Raw genomic sequence first — 22,977 nt, forward strand, 5'->3', positions numbered from 1 at the left:
TGACGCCTGTGGGTGGCGGGGCGCAGGGCCCCAGGCAGTCAGCGAGCCCAGTGAAGGGTCTGACACAGTCTGCTGACACTCGTGGTATTAGCAGCAGCCCTGGGTCCTGAAGAACATCCTTCCTAACCTAGAAAGTAGGCGGTTAGTCCTTGCACTTCCTCTGATCACAGCCGACTCTGGAGGCCCCTGTTCCTCAGAGTGGTGGAGGGACCATGGCCCGGAATCAGACAGTTCGGATCCCAGCTCTGCTGCTGCTGAGGCTGATGTCCCTCCCCTGTGCAACTGCGGTAGCGATGGCTATCTTTGTAGAATACTGGGAACGTTCAGTAAAATTCACGCAAAATGCCCCACCACTGTCTGCTGCGGCGGCCACACCACCGCGGCTCTTGTTCCCTGAACCGACCTTGCCTCTCCCCATGTGTCCCTCCACACAGGGATGGTCAGGCTCTCGGAACTCAAATCCACAGCTCAGAGCCCCAGGCCCACCAGGCCCACCGCAGCCTTGCAGGACAGCATCATCACCCAGCGGGAAGAGGCCCAGTCAGCCACGGAGGAGGAGGAGGAGGAAGCGGCCGAGCTGGGGGCAGAGGCCGCGGAGGAGAGCCGGCTGCGGAGGCGGAGGCCGGCCCGGCCCCTCGAGCCGGAGGAGCGGGTCCGGGGGAAGAGGCAGAAAGACTTCGACCTGTCAGAGCAGCGCGAGTCCAGTGACGATGAGAGCCAGCAGAGAGAGCGCGCGCGAGCTGCAGAGGAGCCCTGGACTCAGAACCAACAGAAGCTTCTGGAACTAGCGTTACAGCAGTACCCGAGGGGATCCTCTGACCGCTGGGACAAGATAGCCAAGTGTGTCCCGTCCAAGAGCAAGGTGGGTGACGCCCGGAAGGCAGGCCTCTGGGGGCTCCAGACACAGGAAAGTGGCTTATGGCCCCACCCGACCGTCCCTCATCTCAGGCCTCCTCCTGTCCTTTCTATCCAACCCGTCCTTCCCCTGCCAGCTGCCTTCCAGTAGGCTGCCTCTGACAGTGTGTGAATCTGTGCACTCGACTGAGCATAAATGAGGTTGAGAGTCTTAAGTGTCATTACACCGACCAGTTATTTTTTCTCATCGAAAACCCCATGCACAGAACATTAAGTTCCCTATGCCAGTGCTGCCAGCCTTCTGGAGCCTTCGTTCTGCCAGTAGGGGCTGGGCCGGCGGAGGGACTGACAGGTGGACACCAGGACCAGGATCCAGCTTGTCCCTGCAGCGCTGTCCGCCCGTTTATAGCTCCTTAAACACATCCGCAGAGAGTTCCCAGACATCAGCTCAGGGAGCAGGCTGCCCCTGGGGAGAAGCAGGCCCCACCCGACCCCAGCTTCAGCGCTGACAGTGCGGAGCCTCCCATGTGATCTTCTCAACTCTGGCCCTCCCTGACACACACAATCTCCTGGGCTTCTTTCCTCGTACCCACACCCTTTGTCTGAGACACCAGGAACACTGAGAAATCAAAAGAGCCAATCTCTGCTGCCTTCTGTGCCCACCACTCAGAAGCCTGTGGGCACACTGATGTTCATTTACACTTTTTTTTTTTAATTGAAATTCAGTGTTGGGAAATCTAGCTTATGGCCACGGATGTCCCCATGTGTATAGGTCTAGTTTATCTCCTTTAAAATAATGAAGTTAAGAATTCCTGAGGAGAAAAATAAACCATTAGCTGTTTAAGAAACACAGCTCCTTCCCAGCCCCTCCGACTGATTTGCCAGAAGAAATGATTCTCCCTGAATTCCTCTAGCTCTCGTGGGTACACAGGCATTTACAGGTGGGATGAATTAACAATGGGTTAAAATGAAGAAGCTGCAACCATGGATTCCTGGAGGTGGGATGCTCAAACTCACTGCCTTGGGGGTTTGGAAACCTTCCTGTTTCAGGGAGGAATGTCCTACAGGTCCAGGGGCGGTTCAGCCACCCCTGCCGGCTCGCTGCCCCTGGGTGACTCCCCGGAAGTGGCCCGCAAGCCACTGGGTGACTGGGGCCTGAGAGAGGAGCCAGGCCCTCCGCGACGCCCCGGCAGGCCTGCTGCTCAGAGCCCAGAGCCCCCGCGTCCTCCAGTGGAGCTCTGGGCCGCTGAGCACCACATCTCACGCTTGGCTCTGCCAGGGGCAGAAGAGTTATGAAAAGGCTGATGTTTTAGGCAGGTAGTCCTTGGGAAGAAGGCAATGACACCCCACTCCAGTACTCTTGCCTGGAAAATCCCATGGACGGAGGAGCCTGGTAGCCTGCAGTCCATGGGGTGCGAAGAGTCGGACACGACTGAGCGACTTCACTTTCACTTTTCACTTTCATGCATTGGAGAAGGAAATGGCAACCCACTCCAGTGTTCTTGCCTGGAGAATCCCAGGGACTGGGGAGCCTGGTGGGCTGCCGTCTATGGGGTCGCACAGAGTCGGACACGACTGAAGCGACTTAGCAGCAGCAGCAGTCCTTGGGGATGCAGAAGAGGCACCTGTTAGATGTTTCTCTCAGAACGCTGCTAAAGCCAAAACCCCAGGAGAGTGAACACTCGTTCTTTGTCCCGGGCAGCTGATAAAGTCATCTGCAGCAGACCACAAACCAGTGACCTGGTTTCCCACATGACCTTAAGTTAGTGAAGGGTTACAGTGCCTCCAGGGTGTTTCTGAGCAGAAACAGAGATGGTTCTTGAAAGTACCCTGTGATACACAAGGGAGCAGCGAGGCCACTCCGTGCTTCATCAGGGTCCTCACCCCAAGGAGTGGCAGCAACAGGCAGCTGGGTCTTAAGCTGCCAGTTCTGCAGCCTGAGGGGCTGGAAGACCCGCCGGTGCTGGGACGCGCCCGGGGAGAGCAGGGCATGTTTCCCGGGAGGTCCAGGCCGACAGGACAGCCCTTGGTCAGGACTGGGCATGGCGGGCTAACCCCACAAGGGGCACGCTGATTGTAACTGTCACCCCACCACCTCTTTCTCTCTCTCCAGGAAGACTGTATCGCTAGATACAAGCTGCTGGTTGAACTGGTTCAAAAGAAAAAACAAGCTAGAAGCTGAATCCTCTGGAAGATGTTGTTTACCTCCATTTTCCAAAAGGATTTTTTTTTAAATCTTATGCAGAAATTTACATTTTGTACCTCAGTATTTCTATACGTCATGTGCCTTAGTGAAAAAAAAAATTAAAAATTTAAAATAAACGTTGTGCTACATTGTTTAAACATATTGTGTTAACAGAAAAACAGATTTGGGTATTTTATAAATTATTTTCTCTCTCATCACTGCAAAGCTTAATTTCCTGGGGACAAACAGAATAGTGCTTTTCTAACAGTCAGGCAAATGTATGAAGGAACATGAGTGAACTAATGTGTAAGAATTAAAACATAATGTTTCTTTGACCAAAGAGCACACCAGTTGATGAGTAGCAGGATGCTGGTGTTTTGGGAAGAAAAAAACCTGTTGGTATATTGAGCTAGCTAGTAGTAATGTGGGGTTATCTTAACGCTATGTATTAATATGTAGATTAATATATGTAATTATATAATATATGGATACGTTATATGTATCTAAAAAAAAAATAAGTCTAGATGCACACGGACATAGGTAATAAACTGTGATCTGCAGAAATACATCCCCAACTATAGAATTTCCAGAGAACACATAGGCAAGGTTTTTAGGATCTGATGACTTTGGGTCCCACTTTTCAATATCCAAGTTAAAAGTCACTATTTTGTGCTGTTAATTTTGAATGAACCGTCACCATCAGCTGTGCACTCCTTTTTAAATATGTCATTTGCTCAGGACTTGGAAATAGTTTGCTAAAGTACAAACTGCCTAAACTTGAAAACCATTAAGATCACCAGGACACATTTCAGGGAGGTGCTCTGATAAAATATCCATACAGACATGGTTTTTCTCTAATGATTGAAGTGAGGCTCTCAGAGCAGGCTCAGGTGGCACTGGCTCTGTAACCTTCTAGCCTGAGCAGGACACACGTGGCCCCATGTCAGCCCGCCTCTGGTGCTGTGAGGGACCAGACCACGCGAGACGTCAAGAAGAGCAGTGGAGAAACAGCTCCAGGTCATCGTTTCCACGAACTGAGTCCTCGGGCAACAGCCCTTGAGTCTCATCTGGGGGTGGGGGCGGGGTGGGGGGGGGCGCCTTGCCTGCAGGTCAGGAGCCTGTCACGGTGGCACCAGGGCCAACAGTTTCTGCCCCAGGACTTTCTCCTGGAGCCAGTGGGGCTGTGAGGTTGTGACTGCATTCACTGAGGGACAAGCCCTGCTCCCCGTTCATATGGGGTGTCTCAGTGAAACAAGTTGATTCACAGAGGGAACCGTGAAGGGACGGTTCTAGTGGCTTGCCAGGCCCTGGGTCCATTCTGTCTCTGGTCCAGCATCAGCCTGTCTTTCACACAGCTTGCCTGTCCAGCTGTGACATTCTGTATCACGATCACCCTTTTTTCACTTATGGTGCTTTGAACGGGGTCTCTGTTACATGTACCCCCAAATCCCATTACAAGGTTTCTGGGCTTCCAGTGTTGGGAGAGCCCCACACGGGCCCAGCAATGCCTTAAGAGGTACAGTTCAAGATAAACGGTCCTAATTTGCCTACATCGTCATCTTCTGCACACTCATTAAGGAGGTGTCCCAGCATGGTTTGTCCTGACTGCCCCTGCCACCAGCCCCTCTAAAACCAGAAAGCGGCCCTTTCTGCATGGCCGCTCCTACTCAGGGGACACAGAGTGGCTAGTTTTGTTGAGGTAGGACCAGTGGGCCTGGTGGGGAGGGTTCACGAGCATAGCAGGACACAGGAGACCCATGGGTGCTTCCAAAGGAGGTTTCTGAGAGGTCATGTGGGGACCAGGCCTGGCCCCCCTGCCCTTCCTGACTCCCAAGGAATCCCTCCCCAAACCCATCCCCTCAAAGCCCCAGCTTGTGACCTCTGTCTACTCACACCTCCAAGGCCAAGCTGTGTGACATGATCAGTGCCTTGTTTTACTTCTTTGTCTCAACTCCTTGTCTGGAAAAAGAGAGACGAATGGTGGCTGCAACACAGGTTGTTATGATGACAGTCTGGCTTGTTGAAAACAATAAATGTTCTTTTTCTATCTGACCATCCGGACTTCCTGTTGCTATCATTTTCAGTGGCTGCTGACACGCGTGACAGGGCTGACAGGCCACCAGCCGGTCACATGCTCACTTGGCCCGTCATGGGTGGGAATCTCGGGCCTGTGTGGATTCTTGGGGGTCTGGGAACCCTACCACATGGTATGCACAACCTTTTCCTTTTGTATGTGTGGTCCACATCTTTCACTAGGTGCCCCTGAAGGGTTTCTCACCCAGAAAGTTTAACTCTAGCCTCTGCTAGTGTGTTTACTCTAATGATAGCCATGGAGGACCCACATGGTACAAGAACCACCCCCAGACTCGGCCTCTGACAAAAGAGGTCCAGGACTTTACCTGGGAGCTCCATCCCACTCAGACCCCGGCAGAGGGATGGGCGGCAGGTATCTGCTCTGTGCAGTACTTGCAAAGCACTGGCCTGGCCCCAGCACACCCCCCAGCTGCAACCCCAGCCCCACGGGCTTCAGGGTCTTGCCCCCATCCTCCCAGAAGCCTGAGCCTTTTCTCCTAGAGTGAATTTCATTTATTTCCTCCACTGGGGCAAGGGCTTATGGTTCTGTTCTGTACACCAGTGAGAGCACCGGTTTTCAAGTCCCGTCTCACGTTGTGTGTGTGCTCACCAAGCCCCTGCTGTTGGAGCAGGTTCCCACCAGAGCCAGCGCTGCTGAGGCCAGGTGCTGTCACCTGGCACATGGACCGGCAGGGCTGGCTGCTTTCCTGGCTGCGCCGACGATGCTTCCTCACTGAGACTCCAGGCGGATGACGGGTTTTTCTGTGACACTTGCCGTGGGAACCACCTAGAAGTCTCAAGCTCTTGTCTCCTTGATTGACCCACGAGTGCCTGGCCAACATCCTGGCCCCACAAGACGAGCTCTGTCTCGACTGGAATACTGCTGCCCATAGGCCAAGTCTTCCCCTGAGCTCCCTTCTCAGTTTTTGAAAAATCATAAGCAGCGTTCCTGGTCAATGTTCTGGATGGCTTAAAATTGCCTCTTGCCTCTTGTTATGTGCCAGCCCCACCCCCACAGCAAGTCCACCCACCCCTTTGAAAGTGGAGAAGGAACCCCTTTAAAATAGGAACACTTCAGCCCCTTACACCTATAGCCGGGCTGCAGTTGTTTGCTTCAGCAGTTACATTTTCTCCTAAATCTTAAAGGGCACAGTTTAAATTGTGACGTTCTGTACTCACGGGGTAACTGCGTGTCCCAAGCAGCCAGGGACGGCCCCGGTTTGAACTGGGTCCTCCCTGGACCCAGTTCAGAGCGCACCTCACATGGTCACCTCTGTGAGGTAGGAGAGGTCCCGCCTCACCCCCACCTCATGAGCACGCGGCTTCTGCATTTGTTTTGCCCAGTTTGGGCTGAGAAAGCTGGAGGACAGAGGGCACGTGAGCCCTGGCGCCCCCTAGGACACGGCCGCCTGTGTGGGAACCATCCCGATGGGGTCTCCTGCGCCAGACGGGCCCCCTTGCTTCCGCCTCACCTCCCTGCCACCCCCACCGGCCCCTTCAGCTGCTTGCCGCGGCCCCCCTCCCCGCCGGCCGCCTGTGCCTCCACCTGTAGCTCGGATCACAGCGCGGCCTGGAAGCCACCCCACTGTCTTGGCAGGAGTCCCAGCCTCCTGTTTGAGTAAACTGCTTGGCCTTCAGCCTTCGACTTTATTCACCAGGGAGCTAAATTAACACGCTGTAAAACTGAGCGGCTGCGATTATTTTCCTCTGGTCTGGGGGAAAAAAGAATGGCTTCGTGTAGAACAGAAAAAGGGAAACCACTTTAGCAATCAGTTCCCCGGGGGGAAGCTACCAGTGTTTCAAAGAGCCGTGTCCAAAGAGCACCGCGGCCCCGTCCCCCGCCGGAAGTGGGGTGAGCAGGCAGCTCCTCCCCTTCACTGGGTGCCCGGCCACTCTGACAGCCCGGCCCCAGCCTCGGCAGGGACCCTCAAGCCCAGCTCCCTTCCTCATGCTCCCCATGTCCTCCCACTCCAGAAATGAAAAGACACCAAATTCTTCTGCAGGGAAAATTGACTGCTCATCTCTTGCCGTCACCACCTGTCAGAAGCCGGAAGCTCACTGTCCCCTGGATTACTTCAGGAGTTTAACTCGATTAAGCCCATCTTTGATTAGTACAGTTTAAAAAGAAATCCTGCTTTTACAGATGAAATGGACAAAGATATGAGAGGGTTATCTTTTTAAATGAAGTATAGCCAATTTACAATGTTGTGTTACTTTCTGATGGTACAGCAAACTGATTCAGTTACATATGTATATATATATATATATATACACACACACACACACCCCTTTTCATATTCTTTTCCATTATGGTTTATTGCAGGATAGTGAATATAGTTCTCTGCGCTACACAGTAGGATCTTGTTTATTTTATATATAGTCATTTGAATCTCAAACTCCTAATTGATCCCTCCCCATGCCCTTCCCTTTTGGTAACCAGAAGCTTATTTTCCATGTCTGAGGGAGTCATCTTTTTATTTTGTCTGTCCTAAGTTACAAAGGAAAATGAGCAATCATGTTTTCTGTTACTCAAAAAGAAATGTTGTGTAGAATTTAAGATAAAATATCAAATTATTTATCTCAAATTATCTTGGTTCCAATCTGTCTTACAAAGGAGGATGTTCCTGCAGTGACAGATAGATACCTCTAGACACCTGACCCTAGCTGGTCTCCTGTTTTAAAAGGTTTGGCATAGGAAACCCCGATGGAATCCTCCTCTTTGGCTACACTGAGATCTATCCGATTGTGTTAACACTGGAGTAGAAGCACTGGATGTGGACTCTTGCCCGAGGCTGTCTTTCCGTAAAGGAGAGAGGAGGGTTCTGGCCTGGGGTGGGACAGGATCTCATTGTGCCAATGAACCCAAACATGCTTTAATCCCGGGACCAGTCAGCTCCAAACCACCACCCCACCTCCCCGCTCAGCACCAGTGCCTGGAGCAGAGAAATCTGCTGTCTGCAGTGGGCTGAGCATGCACGGGTTGGGGAGAGAGGACTGACAGGGCCGCTTCCTCCAGGAGCAGAGCCTGGGGCGAGGAGGGGCCGCCCAACACCTCCTTCCTGGTCTCAGCTTGGACACTGACAACAAACCAGAACCAGAGGTGCAGAGATGGAGGACTGTTCTGAGGGAGGAGTTAAACACGGGTCATAGATCAGAAGAAAGAAGTTCCAAGAACTTGAGAAGCACAAAGCTGAGAGTGCTGCAGGCGGGAGGGCCAGTGTTTATGAGGTCACGGGCCTGGCCGTGGAGCTGCTCTCAATCCGCAGTAAAACCCAAGACCGAGTACCGAGGCCTGCAATCGAAGTGTCAAAGGTTCACACTGCGGTGAACAAGGCCACCTGATCTGCAGCTCGGAGGCCAGTTCTTGGAACAGCAGCAAGGCCCATGATGGGGACCAGCTCTTCGCCAGCCTGGGCAGCTGCAAGGCTTTCCCCCGAGCCAGGAAAGGAGGAGAACTCGGGGGGTGGGGGTGGGGGTGGGGGCGGAGGGCCCAGAGAGGGCGGGAGGGGAAGCAGCCGGAGGGCGCATCAGGTTGTTCCTGGGACTCCTGGAGCACCCAGGGCCAAGCCCCACTCCACCTTCACGGGCGGCCACACCCCACCAAGAGTTTGCAAAGACACTGTGCACTTTAGTTTTTCACAGACCAACACACACACACACACTCAGCTGCGGAAACACCTGTCCGTACTTGCTTCGGGAGAACTAGCAAGATCACTGCGGCAGAGCAGTGGCGGTGCCAAAAATGTAAAATCTCCTAATTAATCCGTCTGCTTGTTCAGTGAGCCAAGCGAGAAACAGCAGATGCATCAATCACAATTTGAGGAAAACCAAATTAACTCCATCAGCAAAAAAGTGAATGTCTTGCTGTAAACTTCAGAAGGACTGGCACAGCCGGAACGCGTTCACAGCCGCCAACGGCAAGGTGCCTTCTTGCGTCTCGGGCCTCTGCTGCCTGGCCACGTGACCCGTCCTGTCAGCTGCCCCTCACGCCACCCAAACTTCTTCCGGTCACGTCACCACACACCCTTGCTAACCACTGGATCCAGGAGACGTTTTCACCAAGAGCTGATTTCAAGTTGGATCTTCAGTCCTGATGACCAGCAGTGTAACCTTTCAATTTTCTGCAGCTTCAAGTTTTTACAGAATGAAATGGGTGTAAATTCAAGAAAACAGAGAGCCTTCCAGGCTCCTCAGATCCTGTGCAGGGGCTTCATCTCCCACCTGCCTTTTGAATCTCGCGGACCCCAAAGGCCTGCCTCCAGCGCTCCCTCCTCGCGGCTGTCACCCACACCGTCTGCACTGGCCCGACGGGGACAGCCTTCCTGTGCCCCGAGTCCCGGAGCACCGTCCTCTCCGCCCCTCTGGGTCCCCTCCCTGGAAATCAGAGGTTAGAAGTCCTCCAACAGAACTGAGACAGGTATCTTCAGTCTGGTACCGGGATGGAGTCTGTTCATTCCTTGCCCCTAAAAGCCTCTGCTTGGTGGAAACACCCTGCTCTTTCTTGCCCATTCTATTCAGGGGGTCAGCCCCCAAGGGACCCAAACATGCTTTTCTTCCCCACCCTCCACCTGATTTCAAAGGAACCTTCAAAACAGTTTCCAGTCCCAGGGAGACAGGCCTGGGACCCTTTGCCGCAATGTTTCCACCTGGACACAACTCTCCTCCAGCAACAAAATACAAAGAAAGTGTATGGGACTAAAAATGAGTATGTGCATGAGCAGTTAGGACAAATTCTGGACCCCAAAGATACAAAGAGACCAAAAAAACCCAACTGCCACTTTTGAAGAACCAGGAACAAAAACAGGGTGCCTGAAGCAAAAGAAGAGTATTATGCATGTCCCCTGCACACACCACCATTTAAGGGGTTGGCAAACCATGTAAATCACCCCTCTAGCCTGACCCCTGGACATACCCCTACTCTCACCCCATGTAAGAAACAAGCTCACGCCGCCTCAGTGACGGAGCAAGGGAACCTGTTGTTTGTCCCTCCCCCACCCACCTACAGAGGGGCCCCAGTAAAGCCTCACCTGTATTTCCTGTCTGGCCTCTGATCAATTTCTAATGATTAAGGAAACCAAGAACTCTGGTCCGTAACATCAGGACAGTTTTTTGGTGCCGTCGGGCTGGTAAGGAGAGAGTGACAAGTTCCAAGGCCCTGCGCTCAGAGGTCTCGGGGTGGGGGGTGGGGGGGCGCGCGTCCTCGCCGGCGCCCACTGGGGAAGGGTGAGTGGGAGATGTCCCAGCTGCTGCCTGGGAATTAATGCAAAGCCAAGTCTTGCAATTGTTTGAAAAGCGGTCATGGTAACTTGTCACTTAAAAAATGTATTAACCCTAACACCTAACAGTGTTACTTACCAGCACCCAGAGGTGGATGTACATGCTAGGGAACACTGGCAGTTTGTCTCTTCCCCAGTTCTGCGTCCTTGCAGGGCGCCAGGCCCAAAGCAGCCAGGGGTCTGGGGCCAGAGAGGGGCCACAGCCTCAAGGCTGTCCCGGCACCACACAGGCTCTGCCTCCAAGCACAAACTTGCCAAGCCTGAACTGTGACCAAAGACAGCTCACAGATCACAGAAGTCCTTGTTGAACTTACAAGATTGTCAACATTCACTTATCAGTAAGAAGGAGACATTTCCTTTGATGCCAATAATAAGGTGAGGGATGGGACTGTAAGTGGAGTGACAGTTGGCATGAATTCCTAACAAGGTGAAATTACTTGAAAAATCTAATGGCTTCCCAATGTTTGCAAAACTTCACAACTATTTCATTTGGAAAAGCCTACTTTAATGTATAGCAAAACTTGGCATCATCAATGTTATTTCATTTTCACTGAGTAAATTTATGGTTAGTGGTATTTGTCTCATTGAAGAGTTTTCACATTCGAAACACAAGTCCATCCCCACTTTTAAAAGCAGAGTTCCATTTAGTTGTAAGGCACTTCTGCCTACAATGCCAAGGGCTCTGCACTGTCTTGGGGAGCATCCTGAGTCAGTGGTTATCTCGTCTTCTGACTGGCTGACAGAGAGCTTAAGAAAACAGCATGGAGACTTGTTTTCTGGGCACTCATGCCCAATGCCTGCTCTTGACCCATGAGCAAGCACACCTGCACAGAAGTCTCGATGGGAACCAGCCCACGGAACCCCTCATCCAAGCAGAGCACCCTTTCCCAAGGGTCTGTGGTGGGCAATAAGCAGCAGGTGCTCAGAAACTTCCCAGAATGAAACTCAACAACAGGGAAGCAGGGAGCAGCAGCCAGGTGCATGCCATTGGCGGGGGTGGAATTAGGCTACCCAGAAACCTCAGGTAAGTTAGAAAAGTGACTAAAGCAAGGCGAATCACACCAAGACAAACAGCCAAGACAAGTGACTACACGTATATATAAGTATATAAATGAAAGTGTAAGTATATAAATGAAGTATATATTTCATTTCTTATACAAAAAATGAAAAGGTGCGTGGCCAGTGATGTTTCGTTTAGAGTCAATGACTCAGAGTGAAAACCGAGGAAGCTGCCAATGAGCTCCTGTCTTCAGTCTTGGGAGAGACAAGACTTTCCAGAATCTGATTATTATTTTCCAATTGTGTACCAGAAACCTAAAATGTGCTCCTTAATAAAGTGAAAAGCCTAAACTGGTTTTCCTTGTTCATTCAACACTTAACAACCAGGACCCAATTACACAGACCAGCATACTCTACACAGATCAGTATACTGTGGTTCTGCAAGTCTGGGATAAAGGCTGACCATCCGCAAGGACCACAAGTGATTCTGATGCTCACTGAGAGCTCGCAACCATGACTTTCTCTTTAACTTAAATGCCTCTGGTTAAAGCTAACTGTGTAAAAGAAAAAAAAAAAAGAACTCACTTTTTACCAAGTACGAATACAGCTTTACTAATGCGCCTTCCTGTCTTCTCCACTGTGGTCATTGCCTCCTCTCTGCACCGGTGGTTTGAGGGGCGCTCTGTCTCACCTAACAGCAGGCCGCAGGCTGGTTTGCTCTCCACGCTGCATGGAGTCTACTTCCGAGTTTCAACCCCAAGATGCAACCGCACCGACACCAGAGCACGAAGCACCCAGAGGCTCCTGGAACCAACCGACACCAAGGGCACCAGGGCGTCAGGAGCTCTATCTTCTCCAAACAAGACGGACGTCACCAAGCAGGTGACACAAGGCCTTCTGACCTCACTGGCCTCACAAGAGGACGCCCCTAAAAACCCCTAGACCTGGCGGGAAGGGGTTGAGACTGAAACTCCGTCCACACCACTGGCCTTTATTAGTAAATTGAGTAACAAAGTGCGGCCCCTGCCTCAGGGCCAGCACAGCGCCACCCAGAGGCACCCTGAGCCTCCGAGGGTCCCTAGGTGGATATCCAGCCCCCACGCCGGCACCATGGGATGCTTCACAAGAACGCCTACTCCAGCTCCACCTCCTCAGGAGCAGGGGAATCTGAGGGCCTCAACGCCTCGTCCGCTGTGGTGGAGACGGCACCGGGGCTAACAACCAGCCTCGGCAAAACTGAAGTCCTACCTGCAGAGTCCAGGGAGCAGTCGCTCTCGGCGGCGAATCTCACCAGTGAAGAAGGGCAGGGAGCCTGACGCCGGCACTGGAGTGAGTTTCCCGCAGCTCAGGCCCGAGCTCACTCAGAGCCCGCCCACCATAGAGGGTGCCGGGAAGCCAGCGGACCTTCATTCACGCCCCGCCCACTGCTGAGAGCGCCTCCCCGGGCCACCTGCCCAAAGAGCGGGAAGAGAACGCAGGGAAGCTGGCACAGCCCAGCAACCCTGGAACCTAGTTGGGCAAGCCGAGCTCTGCTGAACACATCCAGTGACCCTGTTCAGCCAGGGAACTTGATACACTGGTGGGCTTAAGTCAAGAACACAAGAGCCCTACCGTCTTGGAGCTAGTTCTCCCACTCTGCCTGGGCAGGGAACCAATTTGTACCCCCACCCACTGCTAAATGCAAGTGCTCACCCAGGGAGCCTAACAGGATCCTGGGATGTGGGCAGCCCATCCCAGAGCCATGCTTACAGTGGCATTTAGCGCACGACCCGTGCTTCTCTGTCTTACCAGCAAGTTCAGTGCCGTCTGGCTTAATTAGGAGGCCTAAACAACGGTGCCCGCCAGGGAATGAAGCAAACTCGGAGTTCTGCTTACTACTGTGTATAGTACCCAGTCTCAAAAGCCGGATAAGCCTGACCAGAGGCCCTAGGCAACAGCAAAGCCCATCCTACAGCCTTACTAGGGCAGGGAAACAAGCCAGAATTCCTATCCAAGATCTCTCAGCAGCACCACCACCCCTGCCCTCCCACCTTTCAGGGCTCTGGGCAGGGGCCTTGCCCCAAAACAGACTCTAATACAGCAGACCCCACCTGCCCACAAGCATTACCAGCAGACACATCCAGAAACCTCAACAGAGCTGACTGGTGAAAAGCTGTCTCTCCCAAGACAAACCTGTAAAACCTGGAAGAGAAGCCCATTTACTCACAAAAATACACATAAACATGACATCACCAAAGTAAACTAATAACTGACACTAAAGTAATGGAGATCTATGAACTGTCAAAGAATTCAGAATAATCCTCTTAAGGGAACTACAAGAACACAAAACTATAAACAAAATTAGGAAAACAATTTGTGAACAAAATGAGAAGTTCAACAAATAGAAACCATTAAAAACAAAAATCCTAGAGCTGAAAAATACGACTGAAGGATTCAACAGCTTTAAAAAGATGAAGATGCAGGAGAAAGAATCATCCTGATGTAGAAGACAGGACATTTGAAATTACCTAGAGGAACACAAGGGAAAAAGTGAAAAACCGAAGAAAGCCTTATGGGACACAATCAAAGAACCCGCATCTGAATTATGGAAATTTCAGGAGAAAGTGAAAGGGACAGGAAGCATATTCAAAGCAATAATGCTAAAAACTGCCAAACCTGGGGAGAGGTATGAACAGATCCATGAGGTCCAAAAGACCCCACACAGGTTGAACCTAAACAGGGCTACACTGAGACACATTATAAATATCAAAAGTCAAAGACAAATAGTTTTTGTCAAAGAGAGAAGTTACATACAAGGGAAACCTCATCTTTAAGACTATCAGCAGATTTCCCAAAAGAAACTTCAGGCCAGGAAAGATGGAAGATACATTCCAAATACTGAAAGTAAAAAACCGTCAACCAAGAAGTCTGTATAGGGCCAGTGTCCTTTAGAAATGAAGGAAGGATAAAGATTTTCCTGAACAAGCAGAAGTTGAGGGAGTCCATCACCAGGAGACATGCTTTACAAGAAAAGCTAAAGGGAGTTGAGTGGAAGTAAAAGGATGCTAACTAACATCATAAAAATAAAGGAAGGCAGCATGAAATTCACTGGTAATTATAAACATACATTCAAAAGTAGATTCTGTAATACAGTATGGTGGCACATAATTCTCTTACAACTCAAAGTTAAAAAACAAACAGTAAAAAGAACCATAACTACAAAAATCTGTTACTGGATACACAATATGAAAAATATGTAAACTGTAACATCAGTAAAATGTGAAGGGAGAAGTAAAAGTGTGAAGCTTAGGACTTAAGCTGTGTAAGTTTAGTTATTAGTTTAAAATAGGGTGTGTTATAATTTTCATGTAATCACATGAGAAAAAGCTGTAGTAATTACACCAAAAAGAAAATGATGGAGAAGTCAAAGCATATTGATCCCCAAAGACCTCAAAACACAGAACAAGACAGCAGGAAGAAGAAAAAGGAACAAAGGGTCTACAAAACAGCCAGAAAACAGTCAACAAAGTGGCCATAGTCTAAGCCCATATCTACCAATAACTACTGTAAACAAAAATAGATTAAATTCCCCAAAAAAAATAAAAGAATGGCTGAATGGATTTTTTAAAAAATGATACAATATGCTGCTGCCTACAAGAGACCTGCTTTAGTCTTTGAGACAATTAACTGAGAGTGAAGGGATGGAAAAAGACAGTTCAAGCAGAAGTAACCAAAAAGCAGGGAGAGGTTGCTATACTTATATATCAGACAGAACAGATTTTAAACTAAAAAGGGACAAAGAAGGTCATTATATAATGAAAAAGGGGTCAATCCATCAAGAAGATGTAACAACAAACTGAAAAGACAACCTACAGAATGGGGAAAAGTATCTGTAAATCATGTATCTGATAAGGGATTAATGTAGCCAAAATATACAAAGAACTCATACAACTCCATAGGGAAAAAAAAAAATCCAATTTTAAAATGGGCAAAGAACAGACATTTTTCCAAAGAAGATCTACAAATGGCCAACAGATATATAGAAGTCATTTGAAAAGTTCTTTAACATCACTAAATCATTAGGGATATGCAAATCAAAACCACAATGAGTTATCACCTCATGCCTGTTAGATGGCTATTATCAAGCTACCATCTGATCCAGCAATCTCACTTCTGGGAACACATCCAAAGGCAACAAAAACACTTATGTTGAAGAGATATCTATACCCTTATATGTTCATAGCAGCATTATTCATATTAGCCAAGACATGGAAATAATCTAAATGCCCATTAATGGATGAAGTTGCTGTGTTATGTGCATGTGTGAAGGAGTATTATTCAGCCATAAAAAGGAAGTAAACCCTGCTATCGTGACAACATGGATGGACCTTGAAGACATTTTGCTAAGTGAATTTAGTCAAACAAAGACAAAATACTGTACAATCCTCATATGTGGAATCTTACTTAAAGAACAAAATCTAACTCACAGAAAAGAGGTGGGGTGAGGGAGAGGGAATTGGACAAAAGTGGTCAAAAAGTTCAAATTTCCAGTTATAAGATAAATATATATTAGGGCTGTAATGTACACATGATGACTGTAGTTAACATGATAATAATATAGAGAAGTAGTTAAAGAGAGTGAATTCTAAGAGTTTTCATCACAAGGAAAAAAACTGTTTTTGCTGTTCTCTTTTTTTGGTATCTGTATGAGATGGATGTTTAACTACACTTACTATGGTAATTATTTCACAATATATGTAAGTCAAATTTTTATGCTGTAAACTTATACCATGCTGATGTCAATTATATCTTAATAAAACTGGGGAAAATGGCAGTTATAAACATTATTAAATTTTATTAACAAAAACTTTGTACATTTTAATACATGTGGAATTTTACATCTAAGTAAAATAACAACACATTCAAAATTTACCATTTATACAAATTGTTACAGAATAACAACCAGTGGGTTAAATAAGTAAAATAAACCACACCGATTTTTTTTTAATTATCTACAAAAGATTTGACTTTAAAATTCCCCTGAACATATAAAAATAAATTAATTTTACTTTTCAATTAAATCTACCAATTAGAAATATTACAAATCAAAATATCAATGTTATCTTATGAATTTTTCACAATACAAAACAGATTCACAAAACCTTATTTACAGAAATGAGGTAAGAACTGTGCAATGTTTAACCAAGAGACATATTGCAGAATTAACATGTTCTTCCAGCTAAGTACACAGTGGAGGTCTAATTATATCTGGGTCTTTTTTCCACTAATAATTCACCCATTCAAGAACAGTTCAGTGATTACATCCCCAATTGTTTAATTTATATACTCTGCTACACTGTTACCCCAGGAATGGGGCTACCCAACGTGGAAGGGGTATAACATAGATTTCACTTGTTTCAGGAACTGCTGTGGTGGGGTTTTTTTTTTTTTTTTTTTTTTTTTGGTCTTGTTTTGTCTGTTTGAAATCATTGTTAACAACGAGAAGTTGTCTAAAGAAAAAAAGAAAATTGTTACCAAATCCACACATTTTTCTTGTGACTCATTAGTGGATAAATACCCAGGTAATAGCTTCGCCTGAGCTATCTACAGTGGCATAGAAAGTTCTCAATAAAGGCAGAACCATGGGGAAGGCTGCTGTTGCTACTCAGCTGACCAGAGCCACTTCAGCACAAGGCAGGTACTAACAGGCACTTGATTCAGGCCAAACCCTACCAGCAGTTTCCAGAGTGGCCCCTCTTTCGTTTTGAATTGAGCTGGTTTCCCCAGCAGCCTTAGAGCTCACTTAACTCGAGGTTTCTTCAAAATATGAGTAGGTCTTAACACTAAAGAAAAAGCATTTAGCAAAAGAAAATTACCTTTAGCAGAAGCAGACATTTACCATCCTAACTTGATTACCAAAATTGGCCAAATCCCATTAGAAAGGAAATTTTTATAACAAAGATTGCCAGGTCCCAGTGGATGACCTAATTATTTGTAATATTTAACCAATAAAACTCTATAGGAAGAAATTAAACAGTTCCTTGAAATTTGTTTTAAGGTTTGACTCACAGAGCAAATGTACTGTAACCCAAACAAAAGATCATATTTCATGTTCCAACTGGTACAATAAAATCAAATGGTTTATAAATGGAACAAGTCTTTAGTTTTCCTAGTCATCTCTGCAATTTATAATCAAAATTAGTTGTGTACCAACTATATTAAATTTCTCTTAGGTTGATAAACTCATTGCCATGTAAATTATTTCACTGACCAAAGTTAGCCGTTAAATTTTCTTTCAAAGTTCAAAAAAATCTGGGAGAGGGGTAGGGGATATGGGAATTTCATTTCAGTGCAACAAAGCAACATCAACCAAAGCCTTACAAGAATGCTCTTGTAGTAATTAATCCTTTGTCGTGCAGCTGGTTTCTTGTTGCATTTCTTCATAGGTGTAGTAAAAGGACTGCAACAGCAGCCAGATGAAGTGCCAGGACAGCAGGATAGGCCATTTCTAGATGTTTTTTTCTCAAGTGTCAACTTTTCTCTTGAGCAACAGGCCCACTTTTATCACTAAGTCTCTGAGGTTAAAACAAACAAAATCAAGTGCATTAGCTAAAGAAATTTTTGGCCCACACTTGAAACAATCTCCTCTTAACTGAAATTATAACTGAGATAAAAGGTAGTATATATGGTTACTCCTTTTTTCTACAAGTCAGCATGGCTACTTTTCAGCATAATGTAAGGACATGAAAATACTGGTAAACATTCAGTTGCTTTATATTAAATTCAGCAGTACACAAAGACAGAAGTACTCCTCTGAGGCAGGACTACTTTTCCACGGTAGTAGAAACACAGTCGTGTGGAAAATGAACAAATAAGGAAGTCATGGGTTCTGATCATACATGCTATCTGTCCTTTGAACTTTAACCTCTTTGAATCTCCCTATTTTAAAAAACAGGTTTTTTAATAGTTTAAAGACTGGAACCATATATACTATTGTCTCTAATAAAGACGCCTGTCACACAGCGGGATACTCATATTACTTCCCAGCCTTATAAAATACATTTCATATTGTATAACCTTTTTGTTTTTAACACAAGAAAAAACTTTAGAGCAAAAAATGGTTAAAAAAAAAAAATCTATTATCAGTACAGAATCAATGAAATTTCCATGTCTGCAAAACTAGGTTTGTGATAATGATAGTGACAGTATTTACAATCAGGAAGTCAGAGGAACAGTGGGGTAAACAAAAAGCATTGACGAGGTAATGAAAACCAGTATACTTTATTTTGAACTAATTCTTGTTACTAAATACAAACTAAAGCTTCTGAAAACTAAAAGCACAGTAAAGAGCAAGGTTTCAAAGTAATGGGAAAGAGCAAACATTGTGACTTTGAACACCGTTTTTGCCAAGTCTCCCACCTCATTCTTTCCCTTCTTCCTTTTCCTGGTGTCCAGTCTCCATTCTATATCCCAATATCCTTCCTCTAACAGGGTTCTGCCCTCAACTGGAATTTAGGGGAAACATTTATACTCCAGTAAAGTAGACCTGATTGAAGGGGAGAATTAATAGAAAGAAACAGCCTTAAAATGTGTGCACTGTACACATAAGGATACTGTTCCTGCACCCATTGTTCTGCTATCATTTACATAAGATTAAGAATTTAAATTTCATTACAATTGTGATTATGATTTACTTTCTATTCCGTAGAATAACTAGATTGCCCTTAAGTTTATATATTAATTTTACTGTAAGTATAATTCAGTTTTAGCACATCTGAGCAAAACAATAAAAATAATCCTAAATTATCTAGACTATTTCTATAGTTAAACAAATCACTTAAACAAAGATTCTCAAAATACCAACTACTTATCTTTTGATTGGACTGTCCCATATCACTTACTATACCAAAATATTTTCATTTTGAAAAACTGCTGAATTATAAAACAGCCTTCCAACCTTATGTGCAAATTCAAACTGATATACTTAGGGGATATATAAATTGGCTTAGGTCCTTTGTGTTTACAATATCCAGCTGCTGAAACAACTGGTTTTAAGAAGAAATTATCTGGGGGATAATATATTTTAAAAGAGAGAGAAGGAAAGAGGGAGGAAGGGAAGAAGGGGAGGGTCGGACAGTCACCTCTAATCACTAAAATTGGCTCTGTGATTTCACTAGCTGTAACAAAACACAGATACTTACTGTTACCTTCTGACTTGCATTATCACCATGGATGGTGAGGAACGGGTTGGTGGTGGCTGGGTGAAGTGGAGGCGCCTGCGTGCCTGCAAGCAGGTTGTTGATGGGTATCTGCGTGGGTCCCGGGATCTGCAGCTGCTGGAGATCAGGCTGGTGGTGCTGCTGCTGCTGCTGGTGGTGCTGCTGCACCAGCTGGTATAGAAGTGCCTGGTGCTGCTCCTTAAGCAAGAACACGTGGGAGGGGTGAGTTCCCAGCCCAGACAAGCCAGCAGGACAGCCTGCCTTGTCTCTTTTCTTCTTTACTCTGATACTAGGTACTGAAGTGATGTCAAAGTCATACTACTAAGAAACACAACAAGAGTCTCATCTGGAAAAACACACTGCACTAGACAATAACCATCTACTGTAAATGTCAGTATCAGCGAATGGTTTTATTTTCAAAGTGGAACAAGCAAAAGAACCCCTATTCAAATGAGGTTGTACATGAGAATCAAGGAAAATGGCAACTTAGAGAAGCCACGGTGATCTGTGTTTGGTTTTAGAAATCATTGCATGGTGAAATCCCTCCTGTAATTCTGGGAACTTTAAGAGTTATTTTATTATGCTCTTATTCTGAGAACTTTAAAAGTTATTTTAAGAGGCGGGTGCAAATGTAATTGCAGTTTCAGATCACATATTTTAAATAATTTTAACTAGGCTCAAATACATCTTTATTAATCAAAATAGGAACCATTACAATTAACACGTTTTTGTCAACGAGAAATAAACGTGCTTATTCCTGTAGCATAAAAATCCATGCTTTGGGATTCGATGAACTCTTGGAAAGCATTCTCTGCCTCCTGCTGGTCGTGGAAGCATTTTCCTTGCAAGAAGTCGTCAAGATGCTTAAAGAAGTGGTAGTTGGTTGCCAAGAGGTCAGGTGAATACGGTGGATGAGGCAGAACTTCGTAGCCCAATTTGTTCAACTTCTGAAGCACTGGTTGTGTGATGTACAGTCGGGCGCTGTCGTGAAGAACTGGGCCCCTTCTGTTGACCATTGCCGGCTGCAGGTGTTACACTTTTCGGTGCATCTCATCGATTAGTTGAGCATACTTCTCACAGGTAATGATTTCACTGGGATTCAGAAAGCTGTAGTGGATCAGACCAGCAGCAGACCATCAAACAGTGACCATGACCTTTTTTTGGTGCAAGTTTGGCTTTGGGAAGTGCTTTGGAGCTTCTTCTTTGTCCAACCTCTGAGCTGGTCATTGCTGATTGTCGTATACAATCCACTTTTCATTGCACATCAAAATCAGGTCAAGAAATGGTTTGTTGTTGTTGCGTAGAATAAGAGAAGATGACACTTCAAAACGACGATTTTTTAGATTTTCAGTCAGCTCATGAGGCACCCACTTGTGGAGTTTTTTCACCTTTCCAATTTGCTTCAAATGCTGAACAACCATAGAATGGTTGACACCGAGTTCTTCGGCAAATTCTCGTTTAGTTTTAAGAGGATCAGCCTCGATGTTGGCTCTCAATTGGTCGTTGTCAACTTCTGATGGCTGACTGCTATGTTCCTCATCTTCAAGGCTCTCATCTCCTTTGAAAAACTTCTTGAACCACCACTGCACTGTACATTTGTTAGCAGTTCCTGGGCCAAATGTGTTGTTGACATTGCGAGTTGTTTCCACTGCTTTACGACCCATTCTGAACTCGAATAAGAAAACTGCTTGAATTTGCTTTTTGTCTAACATCATTTCCATAGTCTAAAATAAATATAAAATAAACAGCAAGTAATAAGTCATTAGCAAAAAAAAAAAAAAAACATAAAGCGAGAAATACTCATTAAAATGATGTATATATAACATAACCACACTTAAGAATGTATTCCAATATCAAACAGTAAAGTTCAACAAAACCGCAATTACTGTTGCACCAACTTCTTAACTTTTAAAGTTCTCATTCATGCCGACAGAAAAAGTGCTCTCCTGGTGTGGTTATCATACCATGCCTTCCAGCATTCCTGAATGCTTACTGTGATTTGTCAGGCACTGTTCTGGGGAGAAGAAGTGTTAGGATGAGATTCCTGCCGAGGGTCAAGCTACACAGTAGTGTGAGAGAGACTATTGGGGGGGGAGGGGGGGCGCGGGGCAGCGGTTTCAGGGGGCCCTCACTTGGTAACAGATGCAAGGAGATGAGGGAATTCTCTATGTGGACTGGGTAGGATGAGGAGGAGGGCAAATGGTTCTACGCACAGAGAATGCTAGCCAGTGCTGATGGGCCCTGTGGGTGTAGCCAGCATGACCCAGGACAAGTGAGGAGACCGGAGCTGGAGTGGAGTGAGAAAGACAGAGGCTGGAGAAGGACGAGGGCCTGCAGTGTGGCCGAGAACACTGGCTCTTCTCAGAGTACTGTCGGAAGGCAGACGAAGCAGAGGAGTGACACAACCTGACCGGGCATTTCTTGATGCATTCAATGTGAGGTGTCAAAAGAGAGGGGTGAAGTAAAAACGGCAGGGATTTTTGGCTGAAGCAGCTGGAAGGACGGAGGTGCATCAACTGCGGTGGGGGCACCGTGTGGCAGGCCAGCAGTTCAGTGTGGCCATGGTATGCCTGCACCACCTGTTAAAGAGAGCCAAGAGGTAGCACCAAGGAAGCAGTGGATATGAGAGCTTCCAATTCCAAAGAGAGGCCTGGTCTGGAGAAGTCGGTGTTGGCACAGACTGTCTTTAGAGCCACTTGGCTGGAGGAGATCCCGAATTCTAGGACCCTCTGAAGTGAGAGGGACTAAGAGAAAGAGGAGCACCCAGGAAAGGAAGCTAAAAAGGAAAAACCAATTAGGTAGGAAGAAAACCAAGATCCTGGGAGCAAGGGGAAGAGAGAGTTTTCGGGGACAGACGCTGTTACCAGGGGAGATGCCAGGTGGGAATGGACCGGGCTGAGCGTGGGCAGTACATGGAGGAGGGTCCAGCAAGAGTTTGTTCTTAAAGTGGGAGAAGGGACGTGCTGCACAGGACCACTTCTGCCTACGAGAAGTTCAATGCTTATCAATGAACAAACCTCATCCCGCAGCCTTGGCTGGCAAAAGAAAATATCAAGTCTAATCCACTCAGTCTTCATGGACTCTGGGCAACGATTTGTGCTAAAAATTTCTTAATCAACCACATTCCAGAAACAAGACACTTACATGTGACTATTAGAGTAAAATCTTAATTAACAGGAAGAACCCCAAATAAATTGAAATTTCAGTACTTCATAATAAGATGTGGCAAGAGAGAAGGAAACAAGACCACATTTTAGTGTAAGCATTTAAGAATTTATATGTAATCTATCCTCATACCACTTTAAGAACAGTGACAATGATCCAGAATTGTAAAATAGACATTTTCAATATATTTTTGACTAACGGAAGAAAGTTGGTGGGTGTATTTTAG

The 22,977-nt window shown here is 46.5% G+C and overlaps 2 protein-coding genes across 7 annotated transcripts in view; one reads left to right on the plus strand and one right to left on the minus strand.

The window, feature by feature from the left end:
• The window catches only part of DNAJC1 (DnaJ heat shock protein family (Hsp40) member C1), a 182,007-nt gene extending 178,830 nt beyond the window's left edge, over positions 1 to 3,177 (plus strand). Inside the window, exons 11-12 of the mRNA XM_025264426.3 lie at positions 435 to 862; positions 2,969 to 3,177. Coding sequence (XP_025120211.2) covers positions 435 to 862; positions 2,969 to 3,037 — 497 coding nt within the window. The 3' untranslated portion in view covers positions 3,038 to 3,177. The remainder of the gene's footprint in view (positions 1 to 434; positions 863 to 2,968) is intronic.
• A 13,021-nt stretch (positions 3,178 to 16,198) lies between these two features.
• MLLT10 (MLLT10 histone lysine methyltransferase DOT1L cofactor) overlaps positions 16,199 to 22,977 on the minus strand; it is a 210,452-nt gene continuing 203,673 nt past the window's right edge. For 2 of the 6 annotated variants that reach the window (XM_044928156.2, XM_044928158.2), the window contains exons 22-23: positions 19,569 to 19,784; positions 16,199 to 17,942 (exon numbers count right to left, since the gene is read on the minus strand). In XM_044928156.2, coding sequence (XP_044784091.1) covers positions 17,898 to 17,942; positions 19,569 to 19,784 — 261 coding nt within the window. In that variant the 3' untranslated portion in view covers positions 16,199 to 17,897. Of the gene's footprint in view, positions 17,943 to 18,786; positions 18,914 to 19,568; positions 19,785 to 19,977; positions 21,311 to 22,977 lie in introns of those variants that run through there. The other 4 variants (XR_006544640.2, XR_006544639.2, XM_044928157.2 and 1 more) reach the window with 4 other exon arrangements.

This window comes from Bubalus bubalis, chromosome 14 (assembly GCF_019923935.1).
Source record: "Bubalus bubalis isolate 160015118507 breed Murrah chromosome 14, NDDB_SH_1, whole genome shotgun sequence".
In the NCBI taxonomy this organism is placed as follows: domain Eukaryota; kingdom Metazoa; phylum Chordata; class Mammalia; order Artiodactyla; family Bovidae; genus Bubalus; species Bubalus bubalis.